Genomic DNA, 24,339 nt, shown 5'->3' on the forward strand with positions numbered 1-24,339 from the left:
CTCTCTCTCTCTCTCTCTCTCTCTCTCTCTCTCTGTCTCTCTCTTTGTCTCTGTCTCTGTCTCTCTCTCTGTCTCTCTCTCTCTCGCTCTCTCTCTGTCTCTGTCTCTCTGTCTCTCTCTGTCTCTCTCTCTGTCTCTCTCTCTGTCTCTCTCTCTGTGTCTCTCTCTGTCTCTCTCTCTGTCTCTCTTTCTGTCTCTCTCTCTGTCTCTCTCTCTCTCTGTGTGTCTGTCTCTCTAGATCTCTCTCTGTCTCTGTCTGTCTCTCTCTCTCTCTTTCTGTCTCTCTTTCTGTGTATGTCTCTCTCTGTCTCTCGCTCTGTCTCTCTCTGTCTCTTGCTCTGTCTCTCTCTGTGTCTGTCTCTCTCTGTGTCTCTGTCTCTCTCTCGCTCTGTCTGTCTCTCTCTCTGTCTCTCCCTCTCCCTCTGTCTCTCTCTGTGTCTGTCTCTCTCTGTCTGTCTCTCTCTCTGTCTCTCCCTCTGTCTCTCTCTCTCTCTGTCTCTCTCTGTGTCTGTCTCTCTCTGTCTGTCTCTCTGTCTCTCTCCCTCTGTCTCTCTCTGTCCTACATGTGTGTTGTGTTTGTGTCTGTTTGACCCTGATGATCACCGTGTTTTATCCGTTACTCATTGGATTCTGTCTTCTGCTTTTGTTATTTTGTATGTTGCCCGTTTGGAATAAAGAATTATATAAAAAAACAAAACAACAAACAAACCATGCGGTCACGTGGTTTCCTGTGTCACGTGCCTGGCCGCCCATCTCTGAAGGGAGCTGGACGCGCGTGTCCCCGGACGGAGGGCACCTGGATCCGCGTCGGACAACACGGTTCTCGTCTGGCTCGAGCTCGGCGGTCCGCCATGAATGTCACGTTGGACATAAAGCTCAAACGAGCTAACAAGGTTTACCGTGAAGGGGTGAGAGCACACACACACACACACACGTCACGGGTGTGCTAGTTTCTTCAGCTGAGTTGCCTTCAGATGCTAACGCCAAGCTACGAGGTGTTCCGCCTGGAAAAGCGGGCGTCTTGGGAAACATGCGAAATTGTCGCGGCAAAAAGTTAATTTAGTGCAGGGAAATCAGCGGCTCATTAGCTAGGCTCACGCGTTGCCGTGGTGTGTTGCTCTGGTGTGTTGCTGTAGTGTGTTGCCGTGTGTAATTGTCCGGTGTTGTAGTGTTTTGTAGTGTGTCCGGTGTTGTAGTGTGTCCGTGTGTCCGGTGTGTCTGTGTGTCCGGTATTGTGGTGTGTCCGGTGTTGTAGTGTGTCCGGTGTTGTAGTGTGTCCGTGTGTCCGGTGTTGTACTGTGTCCGGTGTTGTGGTGTGTCCGTGTGTCCGGTGTTGTAGTGTGTCCGTGTGTCCGGTGTTGTAGTGTGTCCGGTGTTATAGTGTGTCCGGTGTTGTAGTGTGTCTGGTGTTGTAGTGTGTCCGTGTGTCCGGTGTTGTGGTGTGTCCGGTGTTGTAGTGTGTCCGTGTGTCCGGTGTTGTGGTGTTGTAGTGTGTCCGGTGTTGTAGTGTGTCCGTGTGTCCGGTGTTGTGGTGTGTCCGGTGTTGTAGTGTGTCCGTGTGTCCGGTGTTGTAGTGTGTCCGTGTGTCCGGTGTTGTGGTGTGTCAGTGTGTCCGGTGTTGTAGTGTGTCCGTGTGTCCGGTGTTGTGGTGTGTCCGTGTGTCCGGTGTTGTAGTGTGTCCGGTGTGTCCGTGTGTCCGGTGTTGTAGTGTGTCCGGTGTTGTAGTGTGTCCAGTGTTGTAGTGTGTCCGTGTGTCCTCCGTTCAACATGTTTTCAGTTCCGTCGTCGGCGTGTCCTGCGTCCGAGGATCCAGTCCGAGACAGAAGAGACTCTCGGAGCCTTTCACTAAAGCCGTGATTCCAGCGGTGATCAGGTCGCGCCGCGGGTCCACACTGCCTGGCCTGGGAGGATCCGGTTCCATGGCAACCCAGGAGTGAAGACGACGGGATCCGCCACAGGTTGCACCCAAGTGATGGTCGGACTGGGAGTCCGGACCGCCCGCTTGTTAGGCACTTACGAGCCAGGGATGTGTGGGGTTTTAGAACCGCCGGTCCGCGGTGCCGTTAGGCTTCAGCCAGCTGAGGGCTGCCGGGTTACGCCAACTCCTCAAGGGAAGTCCGGTCAACTGTTGTGTATAAGTCACAACAGTGTGACTGTAGTCTAGGACACTGCAGCTTTAAGTTTTACTACAGCCGGTTTACGGCAGTCGGTTTACGGCAGTAACACGGGACGTGGTTGATGCTATGCTGTACGTGTATGTGACGTTTACTGTGGCAGCAATAAACACAGTTGGATTCAAAGTCGTGGTCCGAGTTTTGCTGGACACAACACTGGCGACCAAGATGGAGTTTTCACTCACGCCTCTCTCTCCCGTCCTGCCTCTACCCGGCGAACCACCGGTTCCTTGGACTCGCTGGCATGAATCGTTCGAGACATTCATCGCGGCTGCGGGTTTGATGGACGCGGAAGACTCACGGCAGAGAGTCCTGCTGATACACCACTTGGGCAGCGAGGGTCAGCGGATCTTTAGGACGCTCGGATCCACTCCTGCATACGCGGCTTGTGTTGCTAAGCTCGCTGGACATGTTGCCGCTCCACAGAGCGTCATACTCCGGCGGATTGTTTTCCGTCGGTGCCAGCAGCACGCGGGTGAGTCAGTACATCACTACATAGCTGACTTGAGGGGTCTGGCTAGCCTCTGCAAATTCGGGGCTCTGGAAAAGGAACTAATAAGGGACCAACTGGCAGAACACACCAATAACCATAAAGTCAGAGAGAAACTGCTCATGTCCCCTGGTGATTTGACTCTGTCGAAGGCCGTGGAAATAGCATTCCAGGTGGAGTCTGCAGCTGGATTAGCATCTCAATTAGCATGTTCCCCACTATCCATGCTGGCAACACAGACTGTACAGCCCGCCTTGACTCCACCCAAATCCGAGGTGAGCAACACAGAGGTGAATTTTGCTGGACGCCAGAGAGCGCCAACACGCAAGGCATGTCGTAATTGCGGCTCTTCAAATCACCCCACCCGTAGCCCTACCTGCCCGGCCAAAGGACAGACATGTTCACGTTGCGGCAAGTTAAACCACTTTGCGAGGGTTTGTCGTTCCAACCCTGCTGCTTCCCCTCAAACGCAGTGTTTCCTGCCCACCGGCGCCAACGACCATCCATTCAGTAAGCTCCCAGGCCGGCCCTTCAAGTGGTGCACTGTGGAATTGGACGGGGTGTGTTTGCCGCTCCTGCTAGACACAGGGGCTTCAAAGTCGTTACTGAACGTGTCCACAGTCCGACGGTTTTTTCCCCTGCGGCACATCAGGACTGATGCGGAGGACCTGTACGGCTATGCCAATGCCAAGATTGGTATGGTGGGTACCGTAGACTTTTCAATTCGGTATGGGACCAAAGCCCTGACCTCATTCACTTTCCAGGTATCCCATCATGGAGCTAACCTTATGGATCTGGATTTGTTCTGTGACTTAGGGTTCTCTCTCATGGACAGTGCTGGCTGTACCAGCCAGCACTGTCCATGAGCCTGTCATGGCAGCGGCGCTGGCCTTCTCTGTTCAGCGGCCTGGGCTGCCTAACTGCTTTTAACCACCAGCCCCTCCTGAATCCTGAGGTACGCGCAGTCATCCAGCCTCTGCGCCGCCTACCTCTTGCCCTGTGTGACGACGTAACTGCTGAACTGGGGAAGCTGCTAGACGCAGGCATAATCGAACACGTGGACGCATCGCCCTGGATCTCCAACCTGGTGGTGGCAAAGAAAAAGTCAGGAGGGCTGCGTCCGTGCATCGATCTCAGGTCAGTGAACAAGGCGGTGATTCCGGATAAGTACCCACTACCGACAGTAGAGGAGTTGACGGCCAAATTTCACGGCTCCTCCGTGTTCTCAAAACTCGACCTCCGCCAGGGCTACCTGCAGGTCCCACTACACCCAGACAGCCGTGACCTCACTGCCTTTGTGACACACACTGGGGTTTACCGCTACACACGTATGCCATTCGGCCTCAGCTCTGCCCCCAGTTGCTTTCAGAAAATTATGTCCACCATATTGGCCGGCATTCCTGGGGTGGTCATCTACCTGGATGACATTGTGGTGCACGGCCCGACTGCAGCCGTCCATGATGAGCGCCTCACTAGGGTGCTCAATGTCCTCGCCAGCCACAATCTCATGCTGAATGACGAGAAGTGCACCTTCTCAGTACCCGCCATCGAGTTTGTGGGTTTCCGCCTGACTGCTGATGGCGTCAGCCCGCTCCTTTCTAATGTGGAGGCAATACAACGCCTCCCTGAACCCACATGCTCGACCCAGCTCGCTTCCTTCCTGGGTATGACGGCCTATTACTTGCGCTTCCTGCCTCAGTATTCTTCAACCACAACCCCACTACGGGAACTCCTAAAAAAGGATGCGGCCCGGACATGGACCCCGGCCTGCTCTGCAGCTGTGCACCAGCTTAAGGAACAACTTAATCTCCCCTGGTGCTGGCACATTTTGACATTAACAGCCCCACTATAGTGACCTGTGACGCCTCCAACACAGCAGTGGGCGCTGTGCTGTCCCAGCTCCAACACGACACCGAGCACCCTGTTGCATTCGCCTCTCGCTCACTCACTGCGGCTGAACAGAAATACTCCATGGGGGAGCGGGAGGCATTGGCATGTGTATGGGTGTGTGAGCGTTTGCACATGTACCTGTATGGGAGGCACTTCACGCTGCGGACTGACCACCAGGCCCTCACGTCCCTACTAGCTTCGTCAGGTCAGGAGACAAACTGCTGCGGGTCCACCGCTGGTCCGAGAGGCTCCAGCAGTACGACTTCTCCCCTCAGTTCACCCCAGGTCGGGATAACGTAGTGGCGGACCTTCTTTCCAGAGCTAGCCCTGGCCCCGCACCAGACTCAGGCCCAGACCTAACGGAGCCAGACCTCATTCAAATGTTGCACGCCCCACTCCAAGCTGCAGTTTCTCTCCAGGACCTCCAGCTTGCCTCGGAGGCGGACCCCCTCCTCTCCCAACTGCGTACCTTCATCCGGGAGGGCTGGCCCCTGACGGTCCCTGAGGAGCTGGTACCGTACAGGAGGGTCAGGGAGGAGCTGTCCTGTTGGCATGATGTCTGCGTGGCTCGGGGGCTCTGCACAATGGTGCCTGTTAGCCTGCGGGCACGTATCCTGGCCATGGCCCACGAAGGTCATTTGGGCATTGTGAAGGTGAAGCAGCGTTGCAGGAGCCTTGTGTGGTGGCCGGGCATTGACGGGGACATCGAGGCCATGGTATAAGACTGCTCAGTGGGAAGACCGGCCCGCTGGCCCCACCCCCACTATAACCAGTATACTGGCCTGCCACTGCCTGGGAGCACATCCAGGTGGATATCTGTGGGGAGCTCCACGGTGTCCCGCATAGTCAGTGCTTCCTTGTGGTGGCATACGACCTCCACTCTTAAGTGGCCGTAAGTGATCGCTGTGGGTTCGGTCACTGCCTTCCTCGCCTCTCTGTTCGCCAGATGGGGGATCCCTAACAGAATCACTACGGATAATGGCCCGCAGTTTATCTCAGCTGAGTTTGCAGCTTTCCTGGCAGACAAAGGGATCAACCACATTCACACTGCCTTTTACCACCCAGAAGCCAATGGGGGTGTGGAAAGGTTCAACCAAACACTAAAAAATGGCATCAGGGCACATCTGGCTGACGGTCTACCTTTCTCAGCTGCTTTATTTCACACCATGCTGCACTACCGGGCGACACCACACTCAACCACAGGCAGCTCACCAGCCCACCTCATGATAGGCCGGGAGCTCCAACTTCCTCTGGATCGCCTGCGAGCACAGTTGGCTACCGCACCTGCATCGGTAACGCCGGTCCAGCACAGCAGCAGGGTCGCTGGCCGTCAACGTCAGATGAAACACCGGTTTGACAGGAGGCGTAAAGTGCGTGTGCCACAGTTCACAGTTCTGGACTGGGTCCGGGCCCGTTGGCCGCACCGGGCTCACAAATTGCTCTCCTTCTGGTCAGCGCCACTGCAGGTCACCAGTCAGCTAGGTGCAGCGACATTCCGCCTCTCTGATGGGTCACGGTGGCATGCCAGCCGACTTCACAAGGTAACTCCGCCTAACACCACACACCCCAATGCCTCGGAGAACTGGGGTTCCGTGACGGCAGACTGTGACTTTCCCATAACACAGCCAGAACCCGCAGAGGGACACCCAGCTGAGGGTGGGGGCCCCGCAGCTGATCATGAGGCCCGGCCAGCTCAAGCTATGGCTCCACCAGGCTATCTGAAAGACTACGTTACGGACTTCTGACGTTTAGGTTAGTTAGAGCGTGGCCTGTCACGTGGCAGAATAATCCACATGGCTACGCTGGTAACTGGTAGTCCATCCAGTTTACCTAGTTTTGATACAGTTCATTCATATTCACTGTTCTGGTGATTTCTGTAGAGGGGGGGGAAATTTTTGTGTATAAGTCACAACAGTGTGACTGTAGTCTAGGACACTGCAGCTTTAAATTTTACTACAGCCGGTTTACGGCAGTAACACAAGGCGTGGTTGATACTATACTGTACATGTATATAACGTTTACTGTGGAAGCAATAAACACAGTTTGATTCAAAGTCGTGGTCCGAGTTTTGCTGGACACAACATCAACACCGCCAGGAGGGGCCTATCCGGGGTTTGTCATGCATGCAGGAATCGGTAGCCTGAACCTTTCAGCACATGACGCTTCAGTTCCCTATAGAACACATACAATTTAAAAAACTGAGCTTTCGTTGTTGTTGTTTTTCAGGGTTTAGTTTTTCAGGGTTTATCTGGTGGTGGTCAGTACGCGAGCGACTGAGTCTTTTGTACAAACCTAAACTGTGAACGGAATACCGAATCACCGGTCCAACTGATTCGTTCCCTCCCCATGAGCGGGGGCATTAGCTGCTAACTCACTTTTCTAAATGAATGTGGTGGTTCGGGAAGCGGCCTGTCACAAAACTTCGCTGACGGTACAATCCTGACAACTAGCCAAGGACTGCGGTTCCGAAACACCGGAGCCCCTCCGGCTGGCCGTCAGTAAGCATGGTGAATCACTGACCTGATACAAAGGGTGAAGGGAGGTTGTTTGGCAGAGAGCCTCACGACCCCTTTCCTCCAGCAGCCAGAGGTTAGGTCGTGGGTTAGCTGTTGTTTAGCTTGGTGGTCGGCAACCTGTGGCTCTTTAGCCCCTCTCCAGTTGCTCCCTGTGGCTTTGACAAAAACTACATGGAATTGATTAACGGTTATTTTGTAACATTTTCATTGTCATTTATCATGGCTGTAAGGCCTAAAGGGGTTCTTGTGTTCTCCACACGGAAGGAAAACATCGTTTTAACATTTCGTCAACTAAAATGTGCGTCATAGCCACGTCTACGGCCGGCGATTTGTCCGTCAGTTATGCCTAACCTCAGTAGGGGTGACTAGTCTTGGGTCTCCCTACCTCAAGCATGAACTGCATAATCCAAATATCACTCCCGCCTCACAGATGAGAGGCTGCAGTACAGTGCCGAATTCGAGGGCCGCAGTGACGTTCAGAAACAGAAATTGCATTAAACGGGTGAGAACGCTAACATTTAATAAGTCCCCCCCCCTTTTTTTTTTCTCCCCAATTGTTTCCGGCCAATTAACCCACTCTTCCGAGCTGTCCCAGTCGCTGCTCCACCCCCTCTGCAGATCTGGGAGGGCTGCAGACTACCACGTCTCCTCCGATACATGTGGAGTCGCCAGCCGCTTCTTTTCACCTGACAGTGAGGAGTTTCACCAGGAGGACGTATCTCTTCAAATTTCTCACTTACTCTTTCTCCACAATGTGAATCTTCGCAACTTAGGAGAACTGTCTGCAGTCTTGGGCTGTTTTTCTTCATTTCCATGAAGTGGGCTGTTACCCTTAAAAAGCCACACATGCTCCTGTCAGTCCAAATATCCACAGTCACAGTGTCTGTCTTTTCTAGTTTGGATTTTATCTTGAACTCTGTCTACTGCTAGCTCACTAATATGTCTGGTTATGGTGCTTCCACTTACTGGGCAGTATCTCTCCTCAACCACTGACATGAAATTGTTGAAGCTAGGCTTGTCAGTCAAAGACAGAGGCAGGTTGCATGATATGATGAGGTCCTGTATTATGGATTCAATAATGGCCTTCTGTCTGGGATGGCCTTGGTTGAATACTTGCAGTCAAGAAATTATACTTGGCCAGTTACCCAACTCTTATGAGCCGTCCCAGTCACTGCTCCACCCCCTCTGCCGATCCAGGGAGGGCTTCAGACTACCACGTCTCCTCCGATACATGTGGAGTCGCCAGTCGCTAATTTCCACCTGACAGTGAGGGGTTTCGCCAGGAGGACGTTGCATGTGGGAAGATCACGCTATTCCCCCCAGTTCCCCCTCCCCTCCGAAAAGGTGCCCCGGCCGACCACAGGAGGCGCTAATACAGCGACCAGGACACATACCCACATTCGACTTCCCTCCCGCAGACACAGCCAATGTGTCTGTAGGGATGTCCAACCAAGCCGGAGGTAACACGGGGATTCGATCCAGCGATCCTGTGTTGGTAGGCAACGGTACCCAGACACCCAATAGGCTATTATTTTGCAACAAAGTATCTATTTTAGCAAGCCTGCTGCGGGTAAGCCTACTGTACATCTCATCATTACCCCTCACGGGTAAGGGACCAGAGACAATTATAATAAATTTTTTTATATATATATATAATATAAAAATGTATTTCTAGTTTTTCCCCTTATCCCACTCGATTAACCCAATGGCATATAACCGGAACTCTTGTCGAATAACTCCCCTGGCTCATGTTTCCACAGGAAGGAGATAGTCGTAACACCAGCTTCCTTCAAACTCGTGTCGGCTGCTCTCGCTATTTTACATGCTGAAGCCTCGCATGGATTGCATTACCTTCGGGCCGCGAAGGAGATGAGGGAGATTGCTTTCAGTTGCTTGGCTGCAGGCGCCCATATGGGCCAGAGGGGTCGCTGGAGAACGACGAGTCCCCGAACACTACACCGATCTACACCCACTATCCCTCGGGTAAGGGCGGCCTTATGAATGCCTTACCCCGTGGACGCTCTGGCCGTGACCGGTCACGGCGAGTCTGGCATACGTACCTCCCAGCCACATGACGAACAGATTGCAAGAATGACAGTTTATTCTGCTCGGCCATCAGAGCGGCCTGGACCAGAGACAATTAATCGATGCTGACATCTTTCTGGCAAACTCAAGCATTCTAACTAGGTTGGCTTTTGTGATCTCTGCTTGCTTCATCCTTGCATTATTGGTGCTGACATGAATAACAGTGTTGCTGAAAGTAGTAGTGCTGTGTGCCTGGGCTCCCTGATTCGCGCTCTGTGATGCCAGCACCCTAAGATTATCCTCTATGTCGGAGACTCTGGCCCCAGGTAAACAGTGAACCAAGGCTGGTGAAGCTAATCTGATATTGCAAGTAATGGAGTCTCCTATCACTAGCGTGCGTTGCTTTATTCTGTCGACAGGAGCAGGAGAGACACGCTGGTCGGTAGGACTACCAACGCGGCTGGTGAGGGGCGAAAACTGGTTTGCAGTCGGGAGAGGTGACTGCAGACCAGGCCACACGACTGGTGGCTTGCTCTTGCGAGCCTTCCCATGCCAGTAAAGAGAGACAAGCGAGTGCTAACAATAGCGGGTCTGCTGTCAGGCCCAGGGCTAAGGCTATCTGTCTGTCACATCTAATGTAATCCTAGCCGCAAGAAGCTGCTCTAACTCACGGTCACATCTCTCTAGTTGAGACAACCTATCTGTACCTAAGAAATAATTACCACACACCATCGTTTTAACAAGCCTGCTTTGACTGCAAATACAATACAGCTAAGCTAGTCTAAGCTCAAAGCTAGTAACAATCTAGGAATGAGAGGCGACCTATTAAACACAAAAGTCGGTTGAGAAAGAAAACTAGAGAATCTAGCAATAAGTGAACTAAGCACAGAAAATGGTGAAATCAGTAGGACAAATGAAGAGGTTAGGACAGGATATAGAGGAGAGATAGTAAGAGAACAAACAGCAGTTATCGATCTCACGAGGCCAGGAAGTGGGAAACAGCTGGCAGTGAGGAGGAGCCTAGTGTGCCTGTCGGTTTGGGACTTTCTGCTGCAGCCAATGATGCATCGCCTCCTATTGCACATGCGCACATTTACTGTGCATGAGAAATGATCTACTACTACTTTCAGCTGCTCCCCTTAGGGGTCGCCACAGCGTATCATCCGTTTCCATGCACAAGAAATGATAAACAACAAAAATCTGTAGGCATATCTGAAAAACAAAAAATAGTTACTTTCTGGTATTGGTTTCTCGTTAGTTTGCCAATCTTTAAATTAAAACAAAAACATGTAGTTATCCGGTTTTTAATACCCGCTAAAAATGGAAAAATACAGTGATCTGCCCCCCCCCCAGCGTCTACATGGAAGTCTATAATTGAACGATCAGATGATACAAAGACCCTAGTTCCTTATGGCACCTGTGTCATACATTGATTGAGATATTGTGTTCATTCTTTCAAATTCCACAAGGTGATCTGTGGTCATTGGTGATTTCACGCTCAAGTTTGTTGTTGTTTTTTTTTTTTCATCTGTAGTTGGCCAGATGAGACACGTTTGAGATTTTTTTTGTTTATTTTTTTTCACCTTCCAAAAAGGTTGGAGCTAACGAATACAGTTGGAGGATATCAAATATTGACTTGTCCTTCTTGATAATTTCTCTTTTCAAGATAGTATCCTTAAAATAGTGACAAATGGGACAAATCCTGGACCATTAAAGAAACCGTTGACTTGTTAAGGCTAGACTGAAAAAAAGATAATTTAAACACAAGGACCTCTCTCACTTTCTGTCTTTCTTCAGGAGGCACTCGCAGGAATCGTGGTTGTTGTGAGCAAAGAGGCAGTGCAGCATCAAGGGATCTCTCTCACCATGGAGGGCCTGGTCAACCTGCAGCTCAGCTCCAAGAGTGTGGGCGTCTTCGAGGCTTTCTACAACTCTGTTAAGGTGAAAGCAGTAAAACATGAAATGATCAGAAGAGAATTTCTTGCCGATTCTTGTTTCTTGTCATGTACACTGAGTGGCCAGTTTATCAAGTATACCCCCCACCGTCACACAAATACTGCATTTCAATATGTCAGTTATAGTAATACATTAATATTATATTTATAATATTAATATAAATATAGTATATATTAAAATATGTAATGTATATAATATATATTATTATTGTTATATATAGAGCAGGATAAGTGGTTTGGATAATGGATGGATGGATAGATAATTATGTATATAAATTATAATACCCTGTTTATTTGGGGTTAATCAGAGTCCCTTTAATTGATGGCAGGTGTATACTAACTAGTATTTAACATGAGTTTGAAAGTGATTGGTTTATTCTGTTCACAGTCACATCCCCTATTATCAACGGGTGTCTACACTTATTCAGCCAGGTTATTTAAGCTTTGTATTTTATTTTCCCGACAATGTTTGCGATTTTTTTGTTCCACTTTATTTTTATAGGTTAGGATTAAAGTTCTAACATGATTTATCTTGGTTTAATTTTTTTCATCATAAAAACCTGCAGTTTGAACAGGGGTGTGCAGACTTTATATCCGCTGTGTCTCAGTAGCAAAACACAAGCTTGTTGGGCCATCCTGCTTCTTTCCATTGATTCACACCATGTCAAAGTTTGGCACCAGCCAGCCCACAACTGCTCTCACCATCGATGCTAATGTAGACCATTCATTGAAAGATGGAGCGATCTAAAATTAGAAAAAGTATGCAGCAATGATGCTGACACTGCAGCAGTTTTACTGTGCAAGTGACCTTTTGTCATCTCTAGCAAGGTTGCTGTTGCAGGTATCCATAGGTGGAGAAGCATCACCATAGGAGACAACAAAAAGCCACAACAGTAACACACACATATATATATATATATATATATATATATATATATATATATATGTAGCAGAGTCACCAAATCCTGACATTACAGATTGTACTTTGAATGCCTTGATGTTGAAAAACACATTAGAATTATTTCAAATAGTGCTCTGACTCAGCATACGTAGATATTCACATTCACATTACAAGAGGACGGCATCTATGTAATCTAGTCTTATTTTTCAAAAGACCACAAAACTGCTTTGGTTTGGTCCTATTCGGGGTGTTTCACAACAAATAAAATGTTCTTGGCCTACAACTGTAAACTCCAGAGGTCTTACTCTTGCACCTGCAGATTTTTAAATTATTTACCTGAAACGGTCAAAATAAAGAAAAACCATAATGGGGAATGTAGGTATGTTGCATTTTTGACCACATGGATGCTTCTTACCTTCAGACTCCAACAAGAGTCGATAAATATAATTGGAAATTGGACGTACGGCATTAGTTGATTTTAACATTGGGCAGATTTTTATTGCATTTACATGTATTTTAACTTGTTCTTTTTCCAAAAGCCCATTCAGCTCATCAGCAGCAACATTGAGGTGGCCAAGGCAGGCAAAGTCCCTGGGGGCAGGACCGAGATTCCCTTTGAGTTTTTGCTGCACACCAAGGGCAACAAAGTGTTGTATGAAACCTACCATGGCGTTTTTGTGAACATCCAGGTAAGTGTTGCAGTGAGGTGGGGACATGACACCTGAAGCGTGTTGTTGCTTATCATGGTTAACTGCCCTCCCAGGTTCATCATGCATGGAATGGGAGTGTTACAACTGGCTGCATTTTATTATACTCACATGCCTCCACCATTTTGATTTGTTTTAAAGAGCTAACTTTGCACTTTGGTCCACAGTACACCCTACGGTGTGACATGAAGCGCTCCCTGTTGGCCAAAGATTTAAGCAGGACTTGTGAGTTCATGGTGCACTCCCAGGTAGGATTGACAAACGTCTCTTTTGACAAAGGCCTGGCCACAGCAGTGAAAATATGGGGGAAAAGGTCTGCAGCCACAGATGAGATGATTAGATGACTTCTTGGATCATCATTATGCAAGATTCATTGTGAGACTTGTGTGAGAATAGATTGTTTAGATGTGACCATTTCTCTAATATCCTGCATAGTGTGTTATGTTGCCAAGACTCTTGGACTCCAGAGATGGGTCCCTTCACAACTCGGCTATGCTTTTAATTTGTAAACCAACTCCTCTTTGGCATATTCATGTACTTTTAGCTTATACACCAATTAGCCAAAACATTAAAACCACTGACAGGTAAGTGAATAGCATTGATTATCTCGTTACAGTGGCACCTGTCAAGGGCTGGGATATATTAGGCAGCAAGTGAACAGTTGGTTCTTGAAGTTGATGTGTTGGAAGCAGGAAAAATGGGTAAGCGTAAGGATCTGAGCGACTTTGACCAGGGCCAAATTGTGGTGGTTTGGCGACTGGGTCAGAGCGTCTCCAAAACGGCAGCACTTGTGGGGTGTTCCCAGTATGTAGTGGTCACTAACTACCAAAAGTAGTCCAAGGAAGGACAACCAGTGAACCAGCAACAGGGTCATGGGTGCCAAAAGCTCATTGATGCGTGTGGAGAGTGAAGGTCTGGTCCAATCCCACAGAAGAGCTGCTGTAGCTCAAATTGCTGGAAAAGTTAATGCTGGCTAGGATAGACAGGTGTCAGAACACAAAGTGCATCGCACCCTGCTGCGTAGCCACAGACCAGTCAGAGTACCCATAATGACCCTGGTCCACTGCCGAAAGTGCCTACGATGGGCACATGAGCATGAAAACTGGACCATGGAGCTATGGAAGAAGGTGGCCTGATCTGATCAGTTATGTTTTCTTTTACATCATGGCGATGTCCACGATGTAATGAGGTAAATGACCTGGGGAAGAGATGGCGCTAGGATGCACTATGGGAAGAAGTCAAGCCAGTGGAGGCAGTGTGATGCTTTGGGCAATGTTCTTCTGGGAAGCCTTGGGTCCTGGCATTCATGTGGATGTTACTTTGACATGTACTACATACCTAAACATCTTTGCAGACCAAGTACACCCCTTCATGGTAACAGTACTCCCTGATGGCAGTGGCCTCTTTCAGCAGGATAATGCATCCTGCACTAAAAAAAAATGTTTAAAAATGGTTTGAGGAACTTGACAAAGAGTTCAAAGTGTGGCCTGGGCCTCCAAATTCCCCAGATCTCAATCTGATGGAGCATCAATGGGAAGTGCTGGAAAAACAAGTCCGATCCACGGAGGCCCCACCTCACAACTTAAAGGACTTAAAGGATCTGCTGCCAATTTTTTGGTGCCAGATACCAGAGGACACCTTCAGAGGTCTTGTGGAGTCCATGCCTCAATGGGTCAGAGCTGTTTTGGCAACAAAAGGGGGACCTACACAATATTAGGCAGGTGGTTTTAATGTTTTGACTGATCGGTGTATGTCCCGGTTCTATTTGTCGTTTGTCGTCATTTACTTCAGCCACCCTAATGAAAGGATAGTCTGACCAAATGCAAACATTTCGGCAACTTAACAAATGAAAACCACTCTCCCGCTGACGTGTCTTGCTTATCGTGAGCTGGACAGTGGGTATTGCATACTTAATGCCCGTCATTATACAGACATCACGTTATGGTGGCAGTGTGCAAGAATATAACCAGTACAGAAACTTACATGTTTTCATCCATACTAGGGATGTGGAAAATGACTGACCTGACCTTTTTATGATGTGGGTGTTTGATTTGACCTATAGATTGCAGAAGTGTTTTCACATGGAGTAAATAGATCTTTAATACTTGACTTTTTAAAGATACGTTGTTCATCCAAGCCTCTTTGTGTTTTCAGAAGCAGAAAGCTAAACTGGTACCCAATCCAGTAGACTTCACCATCAGTCCAGAGACCCTGCAAAATGTCCAGGAGGTACATGGTTTTACATTACAGAGTATTGTTTCAAGTTAAAGATTGATTATAATTGGCTAGTAGTTTGTGGTAGACAACATTTGTTCTCCCTTTTTTTAGAGGAGTTTGCTGCCAGAGTTTCTAATCAGAGGCCACTTAGACGCTACAAACTGTGTGATCAGCCAGCCCCTGACTGGAGAAGTGGTGGTGGAGCATTCACAGGTGCCCATCAAGAGCATTGAGTTGCAGCTGGTCCGAGTAGAGACCTGTGGTAAGTCCAAATGATCTCATCAGCTGTGAATATTGTGGCTGCTGGTAAGTCCTTAAAAACAAAGGACAGTTGTAGAGCGTGTTCAAGGCTCAGCGTTTTCGATTTTATTCTTCAAAGCCATCCAGCATGCCGAATTTCGCCACAAGAGGACACTGTTACATAACCTCACACAAACACGGACAACTTTTGGATCCGTGGAAACTTGAAAATCAGTTTAAACTAATTTGTCCCTTTTAAAAAATCTGGGTATTTTTCGGTGAAAATCGGTAAAAACCAAAAACGCTGAGTCTTGAGCATGTTCTAGTTCTGTCCAATTAAAACATGGCACAAATAAAAGTTATATACCATCCATGCTTCCATTGATTCCTGTTAAAGGCCTGCTGTGCGATAGTGGCCTCGCATGTCTGGCCTACGTCACACTGTACGACTGGAAAAAAAGTTGAAATCTTGATGCTGCTGCTTGCTGGTTGTCCATCCTATCCGATGATGACCATCTTCTCCTATTTGTGAGTCCTTTGGTGGCTGAATAGTCTGATCCTGGGTGCACAGTTGCGGTTGCAGACCGGGTATGTAAAAGTGGTGCTAGGGAGGTGGCAGGGGTAGCTTTGTGAGCATGCCTCTTTGCACACATTGCTACACGGTGTTGTGTGCGCTGGTTTTCCATATAGTACTTCACTCCCTGTGAGACGTGAGAGCGCCAGATGGTGCGGCAGGAGGCAAGTTCCTCCAAAGAAGAGGTGAGGTCGGGGACTCGGGTAGCAGGAGAAGATACCTGCGCAGAGATGGTTTTTAAGGTGGCATGGGGGGGTGCGCTTCTCCCAACGCCACTGACTTTTCTGTTGGGGTGAGCTCCCTTAGCCTTTTGTCTTCCCAGACTCGCCCACAAGGCAGCGGGGCAGTGGTTGATAGGTGCCAGGGCGTGTCCACCAGGGTGGGCCTGCACACCATATCTCTGGGGCCCACTGCTGCTCCGAGATCCCCTGCCAAGTTACCCTGGGGCCGCAAGACCCCAGTTACCAGGTGTGGCCACGGGGAGACTGGCAGGAGTCTTGGTGAAGGAGATGCTATGTACTGGCAAGGGAAGGCTTACACGCTAGGATGCTTCCCTATTCACCACAAACGCTAGCCAGCGGCAGCAAGCTAAGGGCAGGACGGACACAAGCGGGTTGGAAGAACACATGCACCTTCCCTCGAACTACACACTGCTGCACTAGACGCATCACAACACTCTGTGTGTATGTACACACACACACACACACACACACACACACACACACAGTCATTACTGAGCAGTGTGATCCTTTTGTTGAAAATAAATGTAGGATGTTCTCTTAATCACAGTTACTGGGATGTTGTCATTTTCTTTCATGCTGCTGTTGGTCGCTCACCAGTATAGTGTCGTATCACCACTATTGTGTAGTATCACCAGTATGCTGTCATATAACCAGTATAGTGTAGTATCACCAGTATAGTGTCGTATCACCATTATTGTGTAGTATCACCAGTATAGTGTCGTATCACCAGTATGCTGTCATATAACCAGTATAGTGTAGTATCACCAGTATAGTGTCGTATCACCAGTATAGTGTCGTATCACCAGTATGCTGTCATATAACCAGTATAGTGTAGTATCACCAGTATAGTGTCATATCACCAGTATAGTGTCATATCACCAGTATAGTGTCGTATTACCAGTATGGTGTCGTATCACCAGCATAGTGTCGTATCACCAGTATTGTGTCGTATCACCAGTATCATGTAGTATCACCAGTATGGTGTCGTATCCCCAGTATAGTGTCGTATCACCAGTATTGTGTCGTATCACCAGTATGGTGTCGTATCCCCAGTATTGTGTCGTATCACCAGTATAGTGTCGTATCCCCAGTATAGTGTGGTATCCCCAGTATGGTGTCGTATCACCAGTATAGTGTCGTATCACCATTATTGTGTAGTATCACCAGTATAGTGTCGTATCACCAGTATGCTGTCATATAACCAGTATAGTGTAGTATCACCAGTATAGTGTCGTATCACCAGTATAGTGTCGTATCACCAGTATGCTGTCATATAACCAGTATAGTGTAGTATCACCAGTATAGTGTCATATCACCAGTATAGTGTCATATCACCAGTGTAGTGTCGTATCACCAGTATGGTGTCGTATCACCAATATTGTGTCGTATCACCAGTATCATGTAGTATCACCAGTATGGTGTCGTATCCCCAGTATGGTGTCGTATCACCAGTATGGTGTCGTATCCCCAGTATGGTGTCGTATCACCAGTATAGTGTGGTATCACCAGTATAGTGTCGTATCCCCAGTATGGTGTCGTATCACCAGTATAGTGTCGTATCACCAGTATAGTGTCGTATCACCAGTATGGTGTCGTATCCCCAGTATAGTGTGGTATCCCCAGTATAGTGTGGTATCCTTAGTTTTAATCGTTGTGTCCCTACCACACTACACGGTGACAGCTCAACATGTCTGACATATCTAGAGCTGTGTAGGAGCCTGTGACAGCTTTGCCGCCTGTCTTGAACCCTGTCACACTGATCAACCCAGGACAGCCGACCACTGGTCACCATGACATGCCACACCAGGGACATTGTGTCTGAGATGGCTTCACGATGGCCAACATCAGACAGCGTGGGACGCTTCAGCCAAACTGTCTGTGTCCCACAAAGCCACCTTCATGCCAGTTAGCTTGAGACATTTTTTAGGAGCATTCTTGCCATGTAGGCATTCTTTAGTATTCCTAAGTCTCCATCTGCAAATCCACTCACCAACTATCCATCCATCCATACAGCCCACCCACCACCAAGAAGCACTACGTGACTTGGACTTGCTTTAAAATACGGGTTTTTAGGGGTGTCTGGGTAGTGTAGCGGTCTATACTATTGCCTACCAACATGGGGATCGCCATTTCGAATCCCTGTCCTACCTCCGGCTTGGTCGGGCGTCCCTACAGACACAACTGGCCATGTCTGCAGATGGGAAGTCGGATGTGGGTATGTGTCCTGGTCGCTGCATTAACACCTCCTCTGGTCAGTTGGGGCGCCTGTTCAGGGGGGAGGAGGAACTGGGGGGAATAGCGGGATCCTCCCACGCGCTACGTCCCCCTGGTGAAACTCCTCACTGTCAGGTGAAAGAAGCGGCTGGTGACTCCACGGGTATCGGAGGAGGCATGTGGTAGTCTGCAGCCCTCCCCGGATCGGCAGAGGGGGTGGAGCAGCGACCGGGGCAGCTTGGAAGAGTGGGGTAATTGGACGGGTACAGTTGGGGAGGGAAAAGGGGGGGATCCTAAAAATAAATAAAACATGGGTTTTTTAGAGGCAATCTAATATTTCTGGAATAGTAATGGAAGGAGGAAAATAAGTCAGGAGTAAGTAGATGGAAAAGGTTAAGATCCGTAGGGTTAGTGGTCGTGTCAGGAAGGGCGTCTGGCGTAACATTTTCCCCAAATCATTATGCGGATTGACAAGCCCATACCGGATCAGTTGAGGCGCCATACAGGACTGGCTGAGGCCCGGGTTAACAACGGCCACCGCTGGTGCTGCGCCCTCACAGGTTACCAGTAAAACTGTACAATCCGCTGTGGCGACCCCTTAGAAACGGGGAACGAGCTGAAAGAAGAAGATGGAAAAGGTTAAGAGCGAGGGTCAAACATGCGTTGAAATGTCCAATCCAGTGGAATTTGAAGGCATGCCCAGCGGTCATTGGATGTATATCTAGAAGTTGAATTGTAAAAAAAGAAAATCAGGTCAAGTCAATTTTACTTGTATAGCCCAATATCACAAATTACCTACTCTCTGAAAACTATAACCACACTAAACCAAGACAGCATGGGCCGTCCTGGGGCCGTTCGGTTTAGAGGTTTGTTCTGTCGTAGGAACTTGAAGAATACAACAGGTATGCTGGCTTTCTGCGAGCCTACCAGTTGCTACTGTAAGTACAATACTTCCATTAAGAGTGAAAAGCCTGGAAAACATGGCACAGTGCTGGTATCTCTCTAGAGGCACTCTTTTCCAGAATAAAATGGTCAAGAATCTCCGCTTTGCTTTTTAAGGTAGCACACTTTTTCTTTAGCAATGCACTTTTTCAAATTTAAAAAAACAACTTCACTCTTACCTAATCTTATGTACTTTAACGTGGCAACTTCATTCAAACTTTATAAACACTCGGCTACTCGGGGAGATGTGCAGATGTATTAAAGTTTTTGAAATCTTTGGAACAAATGTTGATATTCAACTTCATTGGCAGATGGTGATTAGTAGCGTCTGAATTTGTTGGGTTGTAGGTTCTTTTAAAGTTCCAGGGTAGCTGCTCTTAGGTCCTTTACAGGTATGCTGCAATATTGCCTTATCGTTTTTGAAATTATTATAATGACTTTTAGATTTGTTGATAAGATGCCGTTACTCGTAGCTCCAATTAACCTGCCGCTGTCAATCTGCAGCCTTTTAGTTCGGGCTGTGTTTCTCGAGGCTTCTGGTGTTCCTGTCACGCTCTGAATATATGTGTTCTCCAGGTTGTGCTGAGGGCTATGCCAGAGATGCCACGGAGATCCAGAATATCCAGATAGCAGAAGGTGACGTCTGCCACGCCCTCTCTATTCCAATCTACATGGTCTTCCCCAGGCTTTTCACCTGTCCGACCCTCGAGACTACAAACTTCAAAGTTGGTCAGTAGACAATATGTGCTGCAAAATGGTTGTAGTGTGTGTTGAGATACTTGCTGCAGAACAGTCCAAGACTTGGATTCATTTCGCTTATCTGTTTGATTTGTTGGCGATCTTTAACACTAAACGCTCTCTCCCCTTCAGAATTTGAGGTCAACGTGGTGATTGTGCTTCACGATGACCACCTAATCACAGAAAACTTTCCTCTGAAGCTGTGTAGAGTGTGAAAGGGGAGATGAACAAGAGCACTTTAAACTGAGGGAGGCAGGACTGATGCAGAAGTTATGACACTTTACAACGGAGCCTCAACATGTGAGCACATCTCGAAATACAGGACACCGTTTTCCAAAACACAGATTTATACAAGGTTTTACTTGGGGCTTCCTTGGCATGGAGAAGTATGGCAGCTGTATGGTTCAAATAAAAACTTATTATGGCAAGAGATATGTTCCATACTTCAACATGTGTCATCGTGGCATCTCCATCAATTGAACAAGGTCAAAATGGAAATAATTGTTTTTGGTACCACAGAGGAAAGACTGGAAGTCTGTACTCACGTGACTCCCTGTCTCTGAAGACTGAAAACAAGCCAGAAACCTTGGTTTGGTTATGGACTCGCACCTAATTTGTAACAGACACATCAAAATAACAAAATCAACTTATTGCAACCTTAGAAATATAGAATTAGATTGGGTTGTGTTTTTTTTTCTTATTTGGACATGAGTTCTCTAACTCCAGTCGGCTAGTCTACTGTGATGGGCTTTCCTTGGGTCTCTCTTAAAACAATTTAACAGCTACGGCTCATACAGAATGCTGCTGTTCCAGTTCTAACAAAGATTAAAAGAGATGAGCACCAGTTCCCTGCACAGGCTTCTAGTCCCTCATGGCGCTGAACATCACTACTCGTTAATAAACCACTGAATGATTTGGGGCCAAAATATGTCTGTGATCGCTTTACAGTACGAATGCTCTTGACCTCTCGGGTCATCTGGTACAGGTCTGCTCGTTGTTCCTAGAACTAATACACAACATGGTGACGCTGCATTCAGCGACTATGCTGCACATATCTGGAACAAACTTCTAGAAGATCTGAGACTTGAGTCAGCTCCTGTTAGCACCAAACCTGTATGCTGTGCCTTCTGATGAACTTTTCTGGCTGTTGCAAGGCTGTACTGTGTATTTCACCATTTTTGTAATGTTTTGTTCACCTTTTGTCTGTTTTTGCTCTTGTCTGTTTTATTTTACTATTTCGTTATTTTAATCTTGCATTTGTAAAGCACTTTCAGTTGCCCCGTCCTGGTGAAATGTGCTATGTAAATAAAGCCTGGCCTGCCTACAGAAATCTTAATTCATGGATGCAGCAGATGTTTTACCTCTAATTGAGTTTACATTGTAGCAATGATCATTTAAGGTGGACAGTATGCCCATGGTTTTCCATTTATCTCGCTGCAGAGAATAATAATTATTGAAGATGATAATGAATGCAAATGCTTAAGCATATCAGCTCCTTCACGCCTCAGGGCGCATGCGCTTCCGATGGCCTTACGGTCGCTCCATCCCACTTCTGACACCGATGTAGCGAATTCGGGGGGCAGTCTGGGAGACCGTCGCCATGGCCGGGACGCGAACCTGTATCTCCCGCTCCGCAAGCGACAACGTTAACCAGTCGACTAAAGGAACGTGCATGGATAAGAAGACACGCTGGCCGCTGGCTCGCGGGTCTGACCCTTTAGTCTAGCGGTTAGCGATGCCTCCTGCGGTGCGGGCGATACGGGTTCGCCTCCCGGCCGCGGCAGTTCCTGTGGTTGCGTTGTCCCCCGAATTCGCTACAGTATTAAATAAACTACCAAAGAACATACTTCTCTATTGTGTTTAAATAAATTAAAAAAGCATACAATAAATCTAGCCGCAAGGGACGATGGGCCGGGTCCCTGCACTGAGCTCAACGCGCTCTAATACGTAAGCTTAGTCAGGACTCTTGAACATGTGTCTCAAATTTTAGGTCGACAGCTTAATGCATTCATGAGTTACTGTAAATTCTGGAAAATTAGTTATTTTGATAAAAATTGGCATTGGCACAGGGGCTGTGCCCTCACAGGGTCCTGGTGGAAACTATAAAATTTGCCGTGGCGACCCCTGAAAAACGGGAAAAGCTGTAAGAAGTTAATTTAATAACACTTGACTGGCTTGTATAGGTTGATATTATTACTACTTTCAGCTGCTCCCGTTAGGGGGCGCCACAGCGGATCATCCGTTTCCATTTCTTCCTGTCCTCTACAGTTTCCTCTGTCACACCCGCCGCATGTCCTCCCTCACCACATCCATAAACCTCCTCTTTGGCCTTCCTCTTCTCCTCTTCCCTGGCAGCTCCATATTCAGCATCCTTCTCCCAGTATACCCAGCATCTCTCCTCCACACATGTCCACACCATCTCAATGTTGCCTCTCTTGCTTTGTCTCCAAACCGTCCAACCTGAGCTGTCCCTCTAATATACTCGTTCCTAATCCTGTCCTTCTTCATCACTCCCAATGAAAATCTTAGCATCTTCACCTCTGCCACCTCCACCTCCTGTCTTTTCATCAGTGCCACTGTCTCCAAACCATACAACATAGCTGGTCTCACAACCATCTTGTAAACCTTCCCTTTAACTCTTGCTGGTACCCTTCTGTCACAAATCACTCCTGACACTCTTCTCCACCCACTCCACCCTGCCTGCACTGTCTTCTTCACCTCTCTCCTGCACTCCCCGTTACTTTGGACAGTTGACCCCAAGTAATTAAACTCATATGCCTTCGTCACCTCCACTCCTTGCATCCTCACAATTCCTCTGTCCTCCCTCTCATTCACACATAGGTATTCCGTCTTGCTCCTACTGACTTTCATTCCTCTTCTCTCCAGTGCATACCTCCACCTCTCCAGGCTCTCCTCCACCTGCACCCTACTCTCGCTACAGATCACAATGTCATCCACAAACATCATCGTCCACAGAGACTCCTGCCTGATCTCGTCCGTCAACCTGTCCATCACCACTGCAAACAAGAAAGGGCTCAGAGCCGATCCTTGATGTAATCCCACCTCCACCTTGAACCCATCTGTCATTCCAACCGCACACCTCACCATTGTTACACTTCCCTCATACATATCCTGCACCACTCCTACATACTTCTCTGCAACTCCTGACTTCCTCATACAATACCACACCTCCTCTCTCGGCACTCTGTCATAAGCTTTCTCTAAATCCACAAAGACACAATGTAACTCTTCTGGCCTTCTCTATACTTCTCCATCAACATTCTCAAAGCAAACATCGCATCTGTGGTGCTCTTTCGTGGCATGAAACCATACTGCTGCTCGCTGATCATCACCTCTCCTCTTAACCTAGCTTCTATTACTCTTTCCCAAATCTTCATGCTGTGGCTGATCAACTTTATACCTCTGTAGTTGTTACAGTTCTGCACATCGCCCTTGTTCTTGAAAATCGGTACCAGTTTGCTTCTTCTCCACTCCTCAGGCATCCTCTCACTTTCCAAGATTGTGTTAAACAATCTAGTTAAAAACCCCACTGCCATCTCTCCTAAACACCTCCATGCCTCCACAGGTATGTCATCAGGACCAACTGCCTTTCCACTTTTCTTTTCTTTTTTTAAAATTTATTTCTGATTTCTCCCAATTTAGTGGCCAATCGCTCCCTATTCTTAGTTCAAACACCCACCCTCGTACTGCCTGCGTTCGCCAACTGCATCTCTCCGGCCGGCAGTCTCGAAGCAGACGCCTCCCCACTTTCGTGACAAGGTGACTCCAGGCCGAACCACTGCTTTTTCCGACACACCCAGAGACGCATTCATGTGACGAACACAAGCCGACTCCGCCCCCCTCCCGAAGACAGTGCTGCCAACTATTTCTACTTTATGGAGTCCGGCCATAGTCGGATCTGACGAGACCCGGTCCCCGGTGGGCAACTGCATCGACACAAAGCTGATGCTTAGACCGCTACACCACCGCGGAGTGCCTTTCCACTCTTCATCCTCTTCATAGCTGCCCTCACATCCTCCTTGCTAATCCACTGCACTTCCTGATTCGCCATCCCCACATCATCCAACCTTCTCTGACTCTCGTTTTCTTCATTCATCAGCCCCTCAAAGTACTCCTTCCACTGTCTCAACACACTCTCCTCGCTTGTCAGCACATTTCCATCTCTATCCTTGATCGCCCTAACTTGCTGCACATCCTTTGCAGCTTGGTCCCTCTATCTAGCCAATCGGTACAAGTCCTTTTCTCCTTCCTTAGTGTCTAATCTGTCATACAACTCACCATACGCCTTTTCCTTTGCCTTTGTCACCTCTCTCTTCGCTTTACGCTGCGTCCCCTTTCTTCATCTCTCTGAGTATCCCACTTCTTCTTTGCCAACCTCTTCCTCTGAATACGATGCTGTACTTCCTCATCCCACACCACCAAGTCTCCTTGTCTTCCTTCCTCTGTCCTGATGACACACCAAGTACCTTCCTAGCTGTCTCCCTCACTATTTC

At 48.1% G+C, this 24,339-nt stretch overlaps 1 protein-coding gene across 1 annotated transcript; it reads left to right on the plus strand.

Moving 5' to 3' along the window:
• The first annotated feature begins 744 nt into the window (after positions 1 to 744).
• Positions 745 to 21,155, plus strand: vps26c (VPS26 endosomal protein sorting factor C). Its single transcript, XM_056284834.1, has 8 exons — positions 745 to 908; positions 10,893 to 11,036; positions 12,491 to 12,640; positions 12,826 to 12,906; positions 14,813 to 14,887; positions 14,987 to 15,137; positions 19,664 to 19,816; positions 19,958 to 21,155. The coding sequence occupies exons 1-8, from the start codon at positions 852 to 854 to the stop codon at positions 20,038 to 20,040; spliced, it is 894 nt and encodes a 297-aa protein (XP_056140809.1). The 5' UTR covers positions 745 to 851; the 3' UTR covers positions 20,041 to 21,155.
• The last annotated feature ends 3,184 nt before the right edge of the window (positions 21,156 to 24,339 follow it).

The sequence above is a fragment of the Lampris incognitus genome, chromosome 8 (assembly GCF_029633865.1).
Source record: "Lampris incognitus isolate fLamInc1 chromosome 8, fLamInc1.hap2, whole genome shotgun sequence".
NCBI lineage: Eukaryota > Metazoa > Chordata > Actinopteri > Lampriformes > Lampridae > Lampris > Lampris incognitus.